Source organism: Oncorhynchus masou, chromosome 1 (genome assembly GCF_036934945.1).
Source record: "Oncorhynchus masou masou isolate Uvic2021 chromosome 1, UVic_Omas_1.1, whole genome shotgun sequence".
NCBI lineage: Eukaryota > Metazoa > Chordata > Actinopteri > Salmoniformes > Salmonidae > Oncorhynchus > Oncorhynchus masou.
The window spans coordinates 47,133,534-47,147,326 of record NC_088212.1 but is presented as its reverse complement, the minus strand read 5'-3'; the positions used below and the strand labels follow the sequence as shown (position 1 = coordinate 47,147,326).

At 43.5% G+C, this 13,793-nt stretch overlaps 1 protein-coding gene across 2 annotated transcripts in view; it reads left to right on the top strand.

Moving 5' to 3' along the window:
• The first annotated feature begins 880 nt into the window (after window positions 1–880).
• The window catches only part of LOC135545496 (kremen protein 1-like), a 103,742-nt gene continuing 90,829 nt past the window's right edge, over window positions 881–13,793 (top strand). Inside the window, exon 1 of one of the 2 annotated variants that reach the window (XM_064973141.1) lies at window positions 881–1,255. In XM_064973141.1, coding sequence (XP_064829213.1) covers window positions 1,174–1,255 — 82 coding nt within the window. In that variant the 5' untranslated portion in view covers window positions 881–1,173. The remainder of the gene's footprint in view (window positions 1,256–13,793) is intronic. The other variant, XM_064973133.1, reaches the window with a different exon arrangement.

Genomic DNA, 13,793 nt, shown 5'->3' with positions numbered 1-13,793 from the left:
AGTCTGTAGAGCATCTATCCAAATTAAAGTTCAAGGCTGCTTATGTTTTAACTCCATTCTAAGCTTTTTATTTGCTTCAAAAAAATGTGGTTTCACCCCCTCCAATAGCCCGGAACCAAATTTCTATTGCGAATAAGATACTGTAAACATCATTTGTTTTTCAATACAACACATTTTACGGGGACTTCCGGATTTACGTCCCACTTTGTCTCAAAATGGAGCCGGATCATTGAATATGTCGAGGTTCATCCTGGCACGCCCTGAGGGTAACTTACAGGAACGAAACTATATCATGGTCAGTATAGTGATGGAAGAAACATTTTGAAATGAGAATAAACTGCTTTCTCCATCTACTCATCCTCACACTGAGCCTCTCATTTCAGACTCCAGACTGTGTGGAAATAATCAGTTCTCCACAGTAAATGGTAGTAGCTGGGTGTCAGGATCAGTACGTTTCAGAGACTTTCAGTGAGTTACAGAGCTCTTCAGAGAGTTTCAGTGAGTTACAGAGCTCTTCAGAGAGTTTCAGTGAGTCTTGCACATCAAGTCAAACTAAACCAAGGTCCTGGCTCTGTGGTCACTAAAGATCCCAAGGCATTTGTGACAGTAGGGGTGTTAACCCCAGTGTCCCTGGCTGAATTCCAACTTGACCCCTCATCTATTCTCAACTTTATTCCCTGATAAAAGAAAGTGGAATGAATGAACCAGTGTTATTCATGTGTTATTATTTTACTGAGGCACTAAAACTGCTCTGACATGCAAACCCTCAATGACTCCAAAATGTACTCGCTCTCAATTTAATTCAATGGGCTTTATTATCTCTCTCTCTCACACACACACTCTCACTGCCCAACGCTGCAGGTTGAATCCATTGCCACGATTTCCTGTCACATGATTCGAAATAGGATCCCCTGCTTGCTTTCTACTATCTCTCTTGTGTCTGTGTGTTGAGACCTGCCTGCCTTGGAGTTCACTTCACAGACTTTAAACGCGAACTCGGAACGACACCTCTACCCACACAAAACGACTGGCCGCATCAGTCCGCATCAGGCTGCGTTCAGAACAACAGTTCACCTGCGACCGAAGCTCCGAACACTCTCTGCTCTGTTCGGGAACACGACTGTACCCTACCCAAGACAAGTCCCCGCTCTTTCTTTCTCGAAGACTGGAGCGATGGATTCATTTTTGACAATTACTGCTGCCCTTCTACTAGTTGGGTTTCTATCTTCGACTGCTTCCAGACAGTTCGACACTGGTAAGTTGATCAGAAACGTATTCTGCTGTTTTTTTCTCCCAGTGTGTGTCTTTCTCCAACACATCCGCTACCAGAAGCCGTTTAAAAGTTACGAGGTACGCTGCGTACTTTTTTGAGCCGCCTGATAATTTCCTCCCTAGACGCTCAATGGAAAGATGAGGCTATTCGTGTGAAATTCTTTGCGGATGTAATTTACTGTATGACTGAATTTGTGCACATATCGTAGCCCGTGAATATGCTACAATGCTCTGCACTTGTAGCGAACAACAGAGCATTACACAGAATTCTTTCTATGCGTCTCCCGACCTGTCTACTGGAATGTTTTGTATAGCCTACTGTACACCGTTGCAGATGCTGAAAGGCTGCTGCTACCTGTCACTGGTTAAATTCAGAAAGGAACAGAAAGTCAATTTTCTTATGACAAATGTGTATCAATTATTCAATATACGCTACTGTAATAATATCCAATCATTGTAATATAAAGTAGGCAAATAATGCAATATTGTCCAAGGTATTGGGTTGACAGTGGGCCAGAGTCATTGGCTGTTATTTATTTCATTCCTTATGAATGGGTTGAGTTGGCTACATTGTAATACAACCTGGACTCCCCACAGTGACATTGGATTCCCTCGTTTCAAAACGAGCCCCCCCCCCCCCCCTTTAAGAGAAAAATAAAGAATTGTAATATTTAATATTGATGACCACATAAGCCAACATTTCTGGTGCTGTAATGTGTGATGTGTTTAATGTCTAAACAGAAAATCCTTCTGCTTTCCTCTTATTTTTTTTTCTTTCTTAATTATACTTTTTTGATTCCAATGAGAGGTTTGACCATCTGGGCTACATATGTTAGTGCTCCCATGTGTACCTATGTATTACCACTGTAAACAATGGTATTCCGCCTCTTTGCCTGCAATGGACAGAGAACCCTAGTCCAGAATACTGAAGTCTGGCCTAAAGTATTCTGTATGTTAACTGTACAATATCTATGTACCCTCTGCATAATATATATTGGGTATATAATCATATTGTATGCATCCTTTGCATCTGGAAAATCTATTCTGTTTTCTGTTGCATATTTGTTACAGAGTAACTCAGTGTGGTGATGATGTTCTGTCTATTTAGGATGTTTTCACCCAAATACATTTTAGATCAAGTAGAAGGAACGTTTCTGAATGTAGACAACACGCACAGGCATACGCACGCACACACGCACACACGCACACACGCACACATACACAAACACATCACACACACACAGAGTTTCCTGTGTGCCACTCATACAACTTGAATTCATGCTGAAGCAAATTGTCCTTTTATATCTTGTCTCCTGTACAGTACAGAGAGGGTCGTCATCCCTACTGTAACTATGCAGTAGGGCAGGGTTTCCCTAACGTGGGTGCACATATTGTTTTTTACCCTAGCACTATACAGCTGATTCAAATAATAAAAGCTTGATGATGAATCGGTTATTTGAATCAGCTGTGTAGTGCTAGGGCATAAACCAACACATGTACCCAGGGGGGCCCCAGGACCGAGTTTGGGGAAAACCCTGCAGTAGGACATTTCCATCGAAAAGGACCCATGAGCACCAACATGTGAGGTTTATAGGAGCATATCACATTGGGTGTTAAATGAAAGCTAACTGAAGGCCTTTATACATTTCTCTGTCTCTCTCTCTCACTCACTCACTCACTCACTCACTCACTCACTCACTCACTCACTCACTCACTCTTTCACTCACTCTTTCACTCTTTCACTCACTCTTACTCACTTACTCACTCACTTTCACACACACACACACACACACACACACACACACACACACACACACACACACACACACACACACACACACACACACACACACACACACACACACACACACACACACACACACACACACACACACACACACACACACACAGTGTGAACCTCCCCCCATCCAAAATACCCTATTAACTTAATTTTGGGGAAATGTTTACTGTATAGGGGATGCATTTCCTTCTTGTTTTGACCTTTTTGAGATTATTTGTGTATTGAGATTGTATTGCTGCACCAAAGGAGCTTGAAATACAAGCATTTCGCTGCACCTGCTGTAACATCTGCAAATCGGTGTACACAACCAATAAACTTTGATTTGATTTGTTACATACGGTACATCTCTGATCCTGTCAATATCAGATAAAAAAATATTTAAACAAATTGTCTTCATCATGGTAGTACATTCAAGTTATCATCATAGTAGTACATATATCATACTTTTATGTTTCTACTTTACAGACATACATTTAGTTTTCAAAATCTGTAGTAAACTAACCAGTTTACATGTAAATATCTATAGGTTTATCAAACATTTAAGTGATCATAAATTAAGAGCAGTCGCATTAAGTAACAGTAAAATGTATTTTAACAAAAGATAAAAGAATCATATCAAAAGTAATGTGCGCATTGCGTTATGAAAGGCAATTACTTTATATGAAAATGTATTGCAATGCGAAACATGTATTTCTAGATAATACACTGATTAAGTTTGGTGACAAATCTACTGTATGATTTTGTATTGTACGTTGTCAATTAAAAATGTACATAGTGTTTTGAAACAACTACTTTTTTGATGGTCTGTTTGGAGTTTTGTACTAAGAGTGGTGAAAATGTACCATATACATGTGAAAATTGCACACGCAAAAAAGTGATTTAAAAAAAAAACGTAATGTTCACACTGGACCAAATCTGAACTTATGTTTCACAAGTTTGGATAGCACAGTACAGTAGACTACAGTACAACACAATAAAGTACAAATACAATATAGTACAGTGAGTAGAGCACAGTAGAGTACAGTCCGATACAGTAGTACAATACAGTACAGTAAAGAAAAGTAGAGTATAGTACAGTAGAGTCGAGAATATTCTTCGACTTTACTGCACTGTACTGAACTCTACCCTACTCTGCTGTGCTGTATTGTACTGCACTCTACTCTACTGTGCTGCACTGTGTCAAAACTTGTGAAACATGAGGAGAATGACATTCATATCTATAATTATGCATTTCTGTAGTGCAGATCAGGGAACCATGATGTAATTCTGTTAGCATAATTCCGTTATCGGGTGTAAATCCAATTCACTTACTGTAGTTCAATAACCAAAATGTATTTTTTTCAAACTCAAGGTGCCATGTCATAGCTGACACCCCATTCTTTCTGCAGACATCTTTGAATCTTAATTCAGGGCTGATATTTAACAGAGATATTTTGAAAACGTGGTCACATAAACACCTGAGAGACATTTGACCGTAATTCCTTTACCAAAGTTTGCATTTTTACAGTTCTTCCAAGAGATTTGTTTTTGTACATTTTTCAGTGGACATTGTTAAAAGTAGTCCTTGTGCATTTTTTTTACAAATTTAACTAGGTTAGTCAGTTAAGAACACATTTTTATTTACATTGACAGCCTAGGAACAGTGGGTTAACTGCCTTGTGCAGGGGCAGAATGACAGATTTTTACCTTGTCAGCTCAGGGATTCGATCTAGTAACCTTTCAGTTACTAGTCCAACACTATAACCACTAGGCTACCTGCCGCCCCAAAGAGTTGAGAGTTGCATAGAGTATGGTTTGTTAAAATCAATGTTTTTTTGGGGCATAATTCAATTTCCGTAGAATTGCCAAGCACAGGCTTACTGTGTCGTAGGTGTTGAAGGAAGATATATAGCTGAGGCTTAAACACTCATCATCTCTGCCTCCTTTTTACACTTACTGCGTCTCAAATGTCACCCTATTGCCTATACAGTATAGTGCACTTCTTTTGACCAGAGCCCAATGGGCCCTGGTCAAAAGTAGTGCACTATAAAGGGAATAGGGTTCCATTTGGGACGCACACATTGGCTTTCAGAGCTGAGTGTCTTTAAGGGCTTTATATACGGGCCCAGCCGCTTGGACTCCGACATACCATTCTCCTCTCTAACCAACCAGGAGCAAAGCTCAGAGAGAGAAAGTTTGCTTGGCAGCCGCAGAGACACTCGTACACACAAATGGAAGTCGTTTCATGTCAAAGCTGTAACAGTGAAGTTTTGAGTTTTGCTGAAAGCTGAAAGATGGTGATGTTTGCTTTCGCGGTGTGTGTATGTGTGTGTGTGTGTGTGTCGGGCCCTATGAACAACCCGGAGCCGGTTAAACTGCAGTTATTATTCTGTTATTGACGTTTGTGTTCGGGGGAGTCAAGAAGCAAGTTCAGGGAGTGACTTTTAATAAAAAATAACACAAGGAACGAAACAAGAAACACAAGTTGCGTACGGACATGAAACAACGGAACAGAAACTATAACGCCTAGGGAAAGAACCAAAGGGAGTGACATATATAGGGAAGGTAATCAGACAGGTGATTGAATCCAGGTGAGTCTGATGAGGCGCTGATCCGGGTATCGATGGTGACAGGTGTGCGCAATAATGAGCAGCCTGACGACCTCGAGTGCTGGAGAGGGAGTATACGTAACTGTAACCCTTCCCTGACACGCGTGCAGGACACCGACCAGAGGGTCGGTCCCGAGGACCAGGAACCGGTCGCTTATGGTGAGGCTCTTGTGGATGGTGCATTCTTATTGCCCACCACAGACGTTGTAGGTTATTGACTGTATTCTGAAATGTGTATAAATTATTCAATATAGGCAACTTTAATAATATCCAATCATTGTAATATAAAGTAGGCTAATAATGCAATATTGTCCAAGGTATCGGGTTGACAGTGGGCCAGAGTCATTGGCTGTTTATTTATTTAATTCCTTATGAATGGGTTGAGTTGGCTACATTGTAATACAACCTGGACTCCCCACAGTGACATTGGATTCCCTCCTTCCAGAATATGAACTTGAAGCCTTCCTTGTTATACACAGTCAGATGCTGAGACATCGACATGCCAACTTCAATTTATCTTCCGTATTCAGACTGAAAAACACAAATTAACACTGCAGAGAAATTACACAAATACCATGCAACTATATTCTTGTATTCCGTTTCAAAACATTTTTTTACCCCATTTTCTCCCCAATTTCATTGGTAGTTACACCTGGTGACCATGTCAGGAGTCGCTTGTGTGCAATGGGACAAGGACATCCCTACCGGCCAAGCCCTCCCCTAACCCGGACGATGCTGGGCCAATTGTAACTTTTAATAATAAATAACACAAGGACCAAAACAAGAAACACGAGGTGTGTACAGACATGAAACAACGGAACAGATACTATAACGCCTAGGGAAAGAACCAAACGGAGTGACATATATATAGGGAAGGTAATCAGGCAGGTGATTGAGTCCAGGTGAGTCTGATGAGGCTATTTGAATCAGCTGTGTAGTGCTAGGGCATAAACCAAAACATGTACCCAGGGGGGCCCCAGGACCGAGTTTGGGAAAACCCTGCAGTAGGGCATTTCCATCGAAAAGGACCCATGAGCACCAACATGTGAGGTTTATAGGAGCATATCACATTGGGTGTTAAATCAAAGCTAAAAGTCAATATAAAAGGCATAGATGCATTTTTCCACCATTTTCCATCTTAAAAATTAGGCATAAGTAAAGGCATTGATTTCTGGATAAACAGATGGAAAAGGGGTCTTAGAAAACAAAAATTCTTAAAAAGGTTTCAGAAATACAACAAAACAAAACAAAAATCATAACTGCAAGGCCAGCTGAATATCTTTGAGTGCATGTATGGCCATTCCCGTTGCCGACAGGTGTATAAAATAGACAAACATTGGCAGTAGAATGGCCCGTACTGAAAAGTTCAGTGATTTTCAACGTGGCACTGTTATTTGATGCTACCTTTCCATCAAGTCAGTTCATCAAATTTCTGCCCTGCTAGAGCTCCCCCGGTCAACTGTAAGTGCTGTTATTGTGAAATGGAATAGTCAACGTCTCAGCCACGAAGTTCACAAGCTCACAGAACGGGACCGCCGAGTGCTGAAATTGTCTGTCCTCGGTTGCAACACTAATTACCGAGTTCCAAACTGTCTCTGGAAGCAACGTCTGAACAATAACTCTTCGTCGGGAGCTGGGTTGGGTTTCCATGGCCGAGCAGCCTCACACAAGCCTAAGATCACTTTTTCATCTTCACTTTTTTCTTCTTCACAGAACAGGTTGGTATCCGGTTGCTAAGCAACTGTTTTTTTTGTTTGTACATGCAAAACCAGTCTGTGAAAAGTTGTAAGTGCTAGCTCATGTCTAAATTCTCCAACTCAATACATACTGCAATTCCAACCACAAAATGTAAGCCTCAAAATACAACAACTTGCCTAGCTAACAGCTACATGTTTGTTTTTTACTTTGTTATAATTAAAATGTTGTTTTTGAGGCTCCACATGTTGTCATGGAAAATATTCATATTATTTCCAACTACGAACTCCACCTGCATATAGAACGCGGAGGCCAGTCTCTCTGGCAATGACATTCATCTTTGATATATTTAAACTTTATTTAACTAGGCAAGTCAGTTAAGAACAAATTCTTATTTACAATCATGGCCTACACCGGCTAAACCCAGTCAATGCTGGGCCAATTGTGCAACGCCCTATGGGACTCCCAATCACAGCCAGATGTGATTCAGCATGGATTTGAATCAGGGATTGTAGGGATGCCTCTTGCACTGAGATGCAATGCCTGAGACCACTGCGCCACTCGGGAGCCCTGGAGAGAAAAAGAGTGGAATGTTAGCTAAAAAGACTGGTACCCAGACTAGAGACATTCAATCCCCTCCTGGATCAAGATCCCTGTTGCCTAAATTGCTTTGTGAGTCCCAAAAAATGTATAAAATAACACCCCTTGTGTGCACTTCCGGTGGAGGTGTTCGACGAAGGAATATCTGAGGAAAACGGAAGGCGACTGAACTGTCAGAAATAAGGCCTGGTGAAAACATGATGTGGTTATCCAGGTAGGATATTAGGGGCAAAATGTCATGGCGTTTGGAAATGATTGAACAGGAGCATTAGGTTTGCGTTAGGTTTGCCATTACTTATCTTGTGCTGTGAAGTCTCCATAGCGATGTAGATGCGTGATCTAACTTGTAAGACTGAGCTAATGTGACATGTTAGGAGTGTTCTCTGTTCAGAGAGAGCATCTGACTTGCTGCATGTGAAGCAACAGCATGACGTTCTGACATCAACTGCATTTAGATGAAAATCATATAAAGTAGAGGAGTTTGGATTAGTGTCAATATGTATGGTGTGTGGAGTATATGTGCTTGTGCTCCTTTGTGTGTACGTGTGTGTATGCGAGCCTAGCCGTTAAGACCGGAGTGAGGAGAGTGAGTGTCTAGTATTTTGGATTGTCTTCCAGTCCAGACTGACTCCCCGAGCTGTCTCTGTGAGAGCAGCAGAATTTGGCAACCAAATGGCTTTCTCCTGCTCCCTAAGTCTACCGTATCTGGCAACGTGACCCCTCGCTCCTACTCCGACTCCTGCTGTGTCAGGCAACCTCACCACTCTCTCTTGCTCTCCCCTGCTCCTGCTCTGAGACGCATCCTGGGCCAGGTTAACAGCAGAACACAGCCTAGTTCACAGAGCCTGCACTCTGTCAGGAGCATTGCAGAGCAGACAGCCAGATACATTACTGGCCTGGAGAGGAGCTGTGTGTGTGTGTGTGTGTGTGTGTGTGTGTGTGTGTGTGTGTGTGTGTGTGTGTGTGTGTGTGTGTGTGTGTGTGTGTGTGTGTGTGTGTGTGTGTGTGTGTGTGTGTGTGTGTGTGTGTGTGTGTGTGTGTGTGTGTGTGTGTGTGTGTGGCCAACAGCGCACAGTGTGGTAACCGATAAACGGTCCACGCTAGGTTGTAACTGTTTGTGTAATGTTTTTTTCTCCCATTCTGGCAAGCAAGCTACAAAACAGACACGGATTAATGGGCTTTGTGAGGACTTCTCAAGTTTCTGGCTCAAGTTGTGTGTGTGTGTGTGTGTAGAGGAAGGGTCTAGGCCCTAAGACATCCAGTGACTTCATAAACTCCCCATGTTCCTGCTCAGGTTTTAAAGGGGTCACCACACAACGCTAAGACCCGGGGGTCTCATGTCCTCACCCCTGACTCCCCTTTCCCCATAGTCTCCCTCCTTTCTCCCCGTCCAACCCAAGTGTTGCCTCCTCTCGCCCTTCTCTCTCCCCCTCTCCCCCTCTCTCCTACTTTCTCCCCCCTCATCCTTCCTCTCCTCCATCCCTCTCACTCTCTACCCCCCTATAGCCCAGGTGTTGCCTCGACCCCCCATCCCCTCACTCTTCCCTGGCTCTGTATCTAGTTAGGTCCCTCTCTCTATTCCTCTCGTAACTGCCGCCCATGCACCATATGTTTTGACTGGGTTATGTCACAGTTTGCGTCCTGACTGACTGTTTGACTAGGATGGGGATGGAGATGGGGATGGAGATGGAGATGGGGATGGGGGTGGAGATGGGGATGGGGATGGAGATGGGGATGGGGGTGGAGATGGGGATGGGGATGGAGATGGGGATGAGGATGGGGATGGAGATGAGGATGGAGATGGAAATGGAGATGAGGATGGAGATGGAAATGGGGATGGAGATGGGGATGGAGATGAGGATGGGGATGGAGATGGGGATGGAGATGGAGATGGAGATGGGGGTGGAGATGGGGATGGAGATGGAGATGAGGATGGAGATGGAAATGGGGGTGGAGATGGGGATGGAGATGGGGATGGGGATGGAGATGGAGATGAGGATGGAGATGGAAATGGGGATGGAGATGGGGATGGGGATGGAGATGGAGATGGAGATGGGGGTGGAGATGGAGATGGGGATGGAGATGAGGATGGGGATGGAGATGGGGGTGGAGATGGGGATGAAGATGGGGATGGAGATGGAGATGGGGGTGGAGATGGGGATGGAGATGGGGTGGAGATGGAGATGGAGATGGGGGTGGAGATGGGGGTGGAGATGGGGATGGAGATGGGGATGAAGATGGGGATGGAGATGGGACTGAGGTTTATGCGTCCCAAATGGCAGCCTGTTCCCTATGTAGTGCAGTGGATCTGACCAGGATCTAACTCTAACCTCTTAGCCACGGATTGGCTTTAGTGCAGCAGACACAGTGCATCAGGTGAACCACTGAATGTATGTGGAGCGGTGTGCTTGTTTGTGTGTGTGTTTGTGCGCCTCTCGTCTCCTTCCTCTCCTCTCCTCTCCTATGTATAATCAGTGCATACCCCGGCCCATATGTTGCCCTCATAAGTCTTTGATGGAAAGCCAGAAGATGTTCACTTCAACAGGGAAACAAAACACACTAACTAAACTAACACCAATATGTTTCCAGATTGAATTTCGCTAGTCTCCAGTCCGTGTGGTGTTTGTTTACAGCACACAACAGAGAGAGACCGGAGCCTTTTATCACTGTTGTGCAGCACGTGTCAGGTGATGCAGTTACAGTATGGAATTCACAACTAAATGTTTGCCAGGTGGATATCTTATGAAGTATAGTTTTAAAATGTGCTAAGTGCTCTTCAGTTGTTAATCTGTTCTGCAAATTTCATTTTTTTTTGCGAAATCAAGCTTTTCTTGGTAACAGCAGAGAATTCCCTCCTGGATCAGCAGCTCTGTTGTGTAATATTTGTCTTGTGCGTGCAGCAAACTGTGAGTAGCATTTTTGAATTACCTATGTAACTTTATTAGCTGCGACGTCTGTCCTGCGAATAGTTTAGGTCAGAGACTATATAAAATCGTTAGCATTTAGTTAGCATTCTCTACGAGATTTGACATGTACTTGTTAGCATTGCTAGCCTTCGGATTACAGCGGTTTAGAGCCCTATTTGTTCAGTGCCAATATTACCGAATATCCCAAGATGGCACAAGGTCAGTATGAAGGTATGACAGTCTGGATACCACCCAAGTCTAGCTGGCACACCGCAGTGAGAGATCAGGCTGGGCATTACTAGCAGCTTAGTACTATAATATGCTAGGATCTAATTGCTATCCTATCCCTAGCCTATCTTGTTGTCTCATGCGCTAACCTAGGGGAATCAGGCCATCAGTGCTGTTAGCAATGCTAACAATGCGTTTGCGTGAATGGAGACTGAAGTCTTGGGGCTTGGAGAGGTTGTGTTAGGACTTATGAAAGGCAAAGAGTTTAAGGGTGGAGAAGGAGGAAGAGAGAGACATTGGAAATGGAGAGATATATAGATACAGAGAGAGGGAGACCGAGACAGAGCAGATATTGTAGTGAAAGAGAGAGTATGAGTGCTCCCTATTTGCCTACATTCCCAGTACTCTGCAGCATGCCCTGACTTGCGACGGCTGCCCGAAGTTCAGTGGAATACTCATATTTATTTGGCTGAAAGTGAGTTCAGTTTGACTGGAAGTAGGAAACTTTGGTCTGTGTTATGTGGCTTAGCGTCCGGCCGCTGGCCCAGTAGCTACTATCCTGTTGACCCCTGGGTGGTGCCCTGCAGAGGTCAGGTTACTGCCGACGCCCTGGGAAAGGCTACCATTGCAACCACAGACCGAGACGGACGGAGCCTTATTGTACACTGTCCTGATCGGGATTATTATTACTATTATTACCAAGCCTGATTCTAGACTAGCTGTAGCTGTGAATGTTTTTTTTTGTCATGTTCAAAGGCTTCTGTGTGTTTGATCAGGAGCCCTTTTACTGTCTGTCTGTCTGTCTGTCTGTCTGTCTGTCTGTCTGTCTGTCTCTACTTCTGTCTGCCTCTTTCTTTCTTTCTCTCATTCTCTCTCTCTCTCTCTCTCTCTCTCTGTTATTCTGTCTTTCTCTGTTCTTACTCCTTTCCATTTCTTTCTCTTTCACCTTGTGCAAGCCACCCCTGTCATCTTCTCATGTGTCAGAAAGTCTCTGCAAGTCTTTGCATCTCACTTCTTTCCCTCTTTCTTTCCCTCCCCGCCCCGTGTCAGAGTCAGATTCGCTTTCTGCCAGAGGCCCTGTCCTGTCTCATCTCTTAACGTCAGAGACACTTCGTCGGATGAGGAGGCGAATGGGGCAGCTATCCTCTATCTAGGTAGTAGATTGGGGACTTGACAGATGTGATGATTATGTAAAGCGTGTTGTGAGAAGAGAGAAAAGAAAGAGGGCCCCAAACAAGGTGGTTTTATGTTCACTGTGTCACTCAGTCTGGCCTGATCCGGCAAGGCAGCTCTCTCCTCTGCTCTACTCTCCTCTTCTCCTTTCTCCTCTTATCCTCTACATAGAATTAAGCTGTCAAGCATCTGCTTGGTTCAACACTCTGTGTGTTTTTGTGTGTGCGCACGTGCATGTGTGTGTGTGTGTCCTATGCTCAACTGCCAAGACCGGAGGACATAAACAATGTTTTGGTGATTGGGAGTGTATTCGTTGTTCTTTTTTTCTGTCTCTGCTGCCAGCTATGACTTTTCTTGGGACATTTTTGTGTTAAACATAGGTCAAGATCAATCAGGGATGTTTTGTGCCTGGGCATGTCCAATTTCAACTGTACTTCACTGTCCTGACCCTTTAGAACTTGATCTATACTGTTGTTGCGCAATACATCAACATCTCTGCACTGCATTCTCTCTTTCCTTCTCTCTATCTATCTATCTCTCTCTCTCTCTATCTCTCTCTCTCTCTCTCTCTCTCTTATTCTCCTCTCCCTCTATCTCTGTCATTCTATCTCTCTCTCTCTCTCTCTCTCTCTCTCTTCCACTCCTCCTCCATCCCTCTCTTATTTGAATGCCATTATGCACGAGCAGCGTTTGTCACCTCATCGGCCCGGTCTTCTTATGTACCTTGACATTTTGCTTCAGCATTAGGAGCCTCTCCTCTCATCTCCCACTGACATTCTCTCCGGGCCCCGCCAATCCCTATGGGCCCTGGTCAAAAGTAGTGCACAAATGGAGGGAATAGGGTTCCATTTGCAACACAGCCTTTGTTATAGGCCATCAAACTGAACACACTTTGAGACGTGGCGTGCGCAGCGCAGGGTAAATGCAGATACGCAAAGAACAGTAATGGCGTTCCATATAGCAGCATACATGCCCCGTGCTTTCAGAGAATTCTATCAACTCTCTACAGCAAACAATTGTATTTCATTATTGAAATGCAATTTTATTCATCTGAATGGAATTTTAAAGTACATTTGGTTAGGATTGGAAGCCCCAGAAGGGGAAGGGTGTTTCGATGCATTGGAGAATTACACAAAATAATGAGTTTTTGTGCCTAAGCTTTTGGATTCTTATAATGAGTTTAAATCCAAATGCACTGTTATCAGCTGTGGGCATGTAGATATGAGGAGAACACACATTGCTATTCGAACTGAGTCAGTGCTCTGATAGGTCGCTGTTAGTAATGTATTCCAATTCTTCCTAGTGTGTCAGGAGAAAAATATTAAGTTATGTGAGACACTGTGGTTCTATATTCCCGGTAAAAAAAAAAAACAATTGTGTTTGCTTTGCTTGCTTCCCCTTTTAGAATACTATTAATAAAGATTTCATATAGTTGTGTTATTAAGGTCAAATGAACTGTTTACTTTTCTCTCTGGTGTAAACGTATAACATGGTTCCAACATCATAACCCACTAGAGGTTGGGAGCTTAT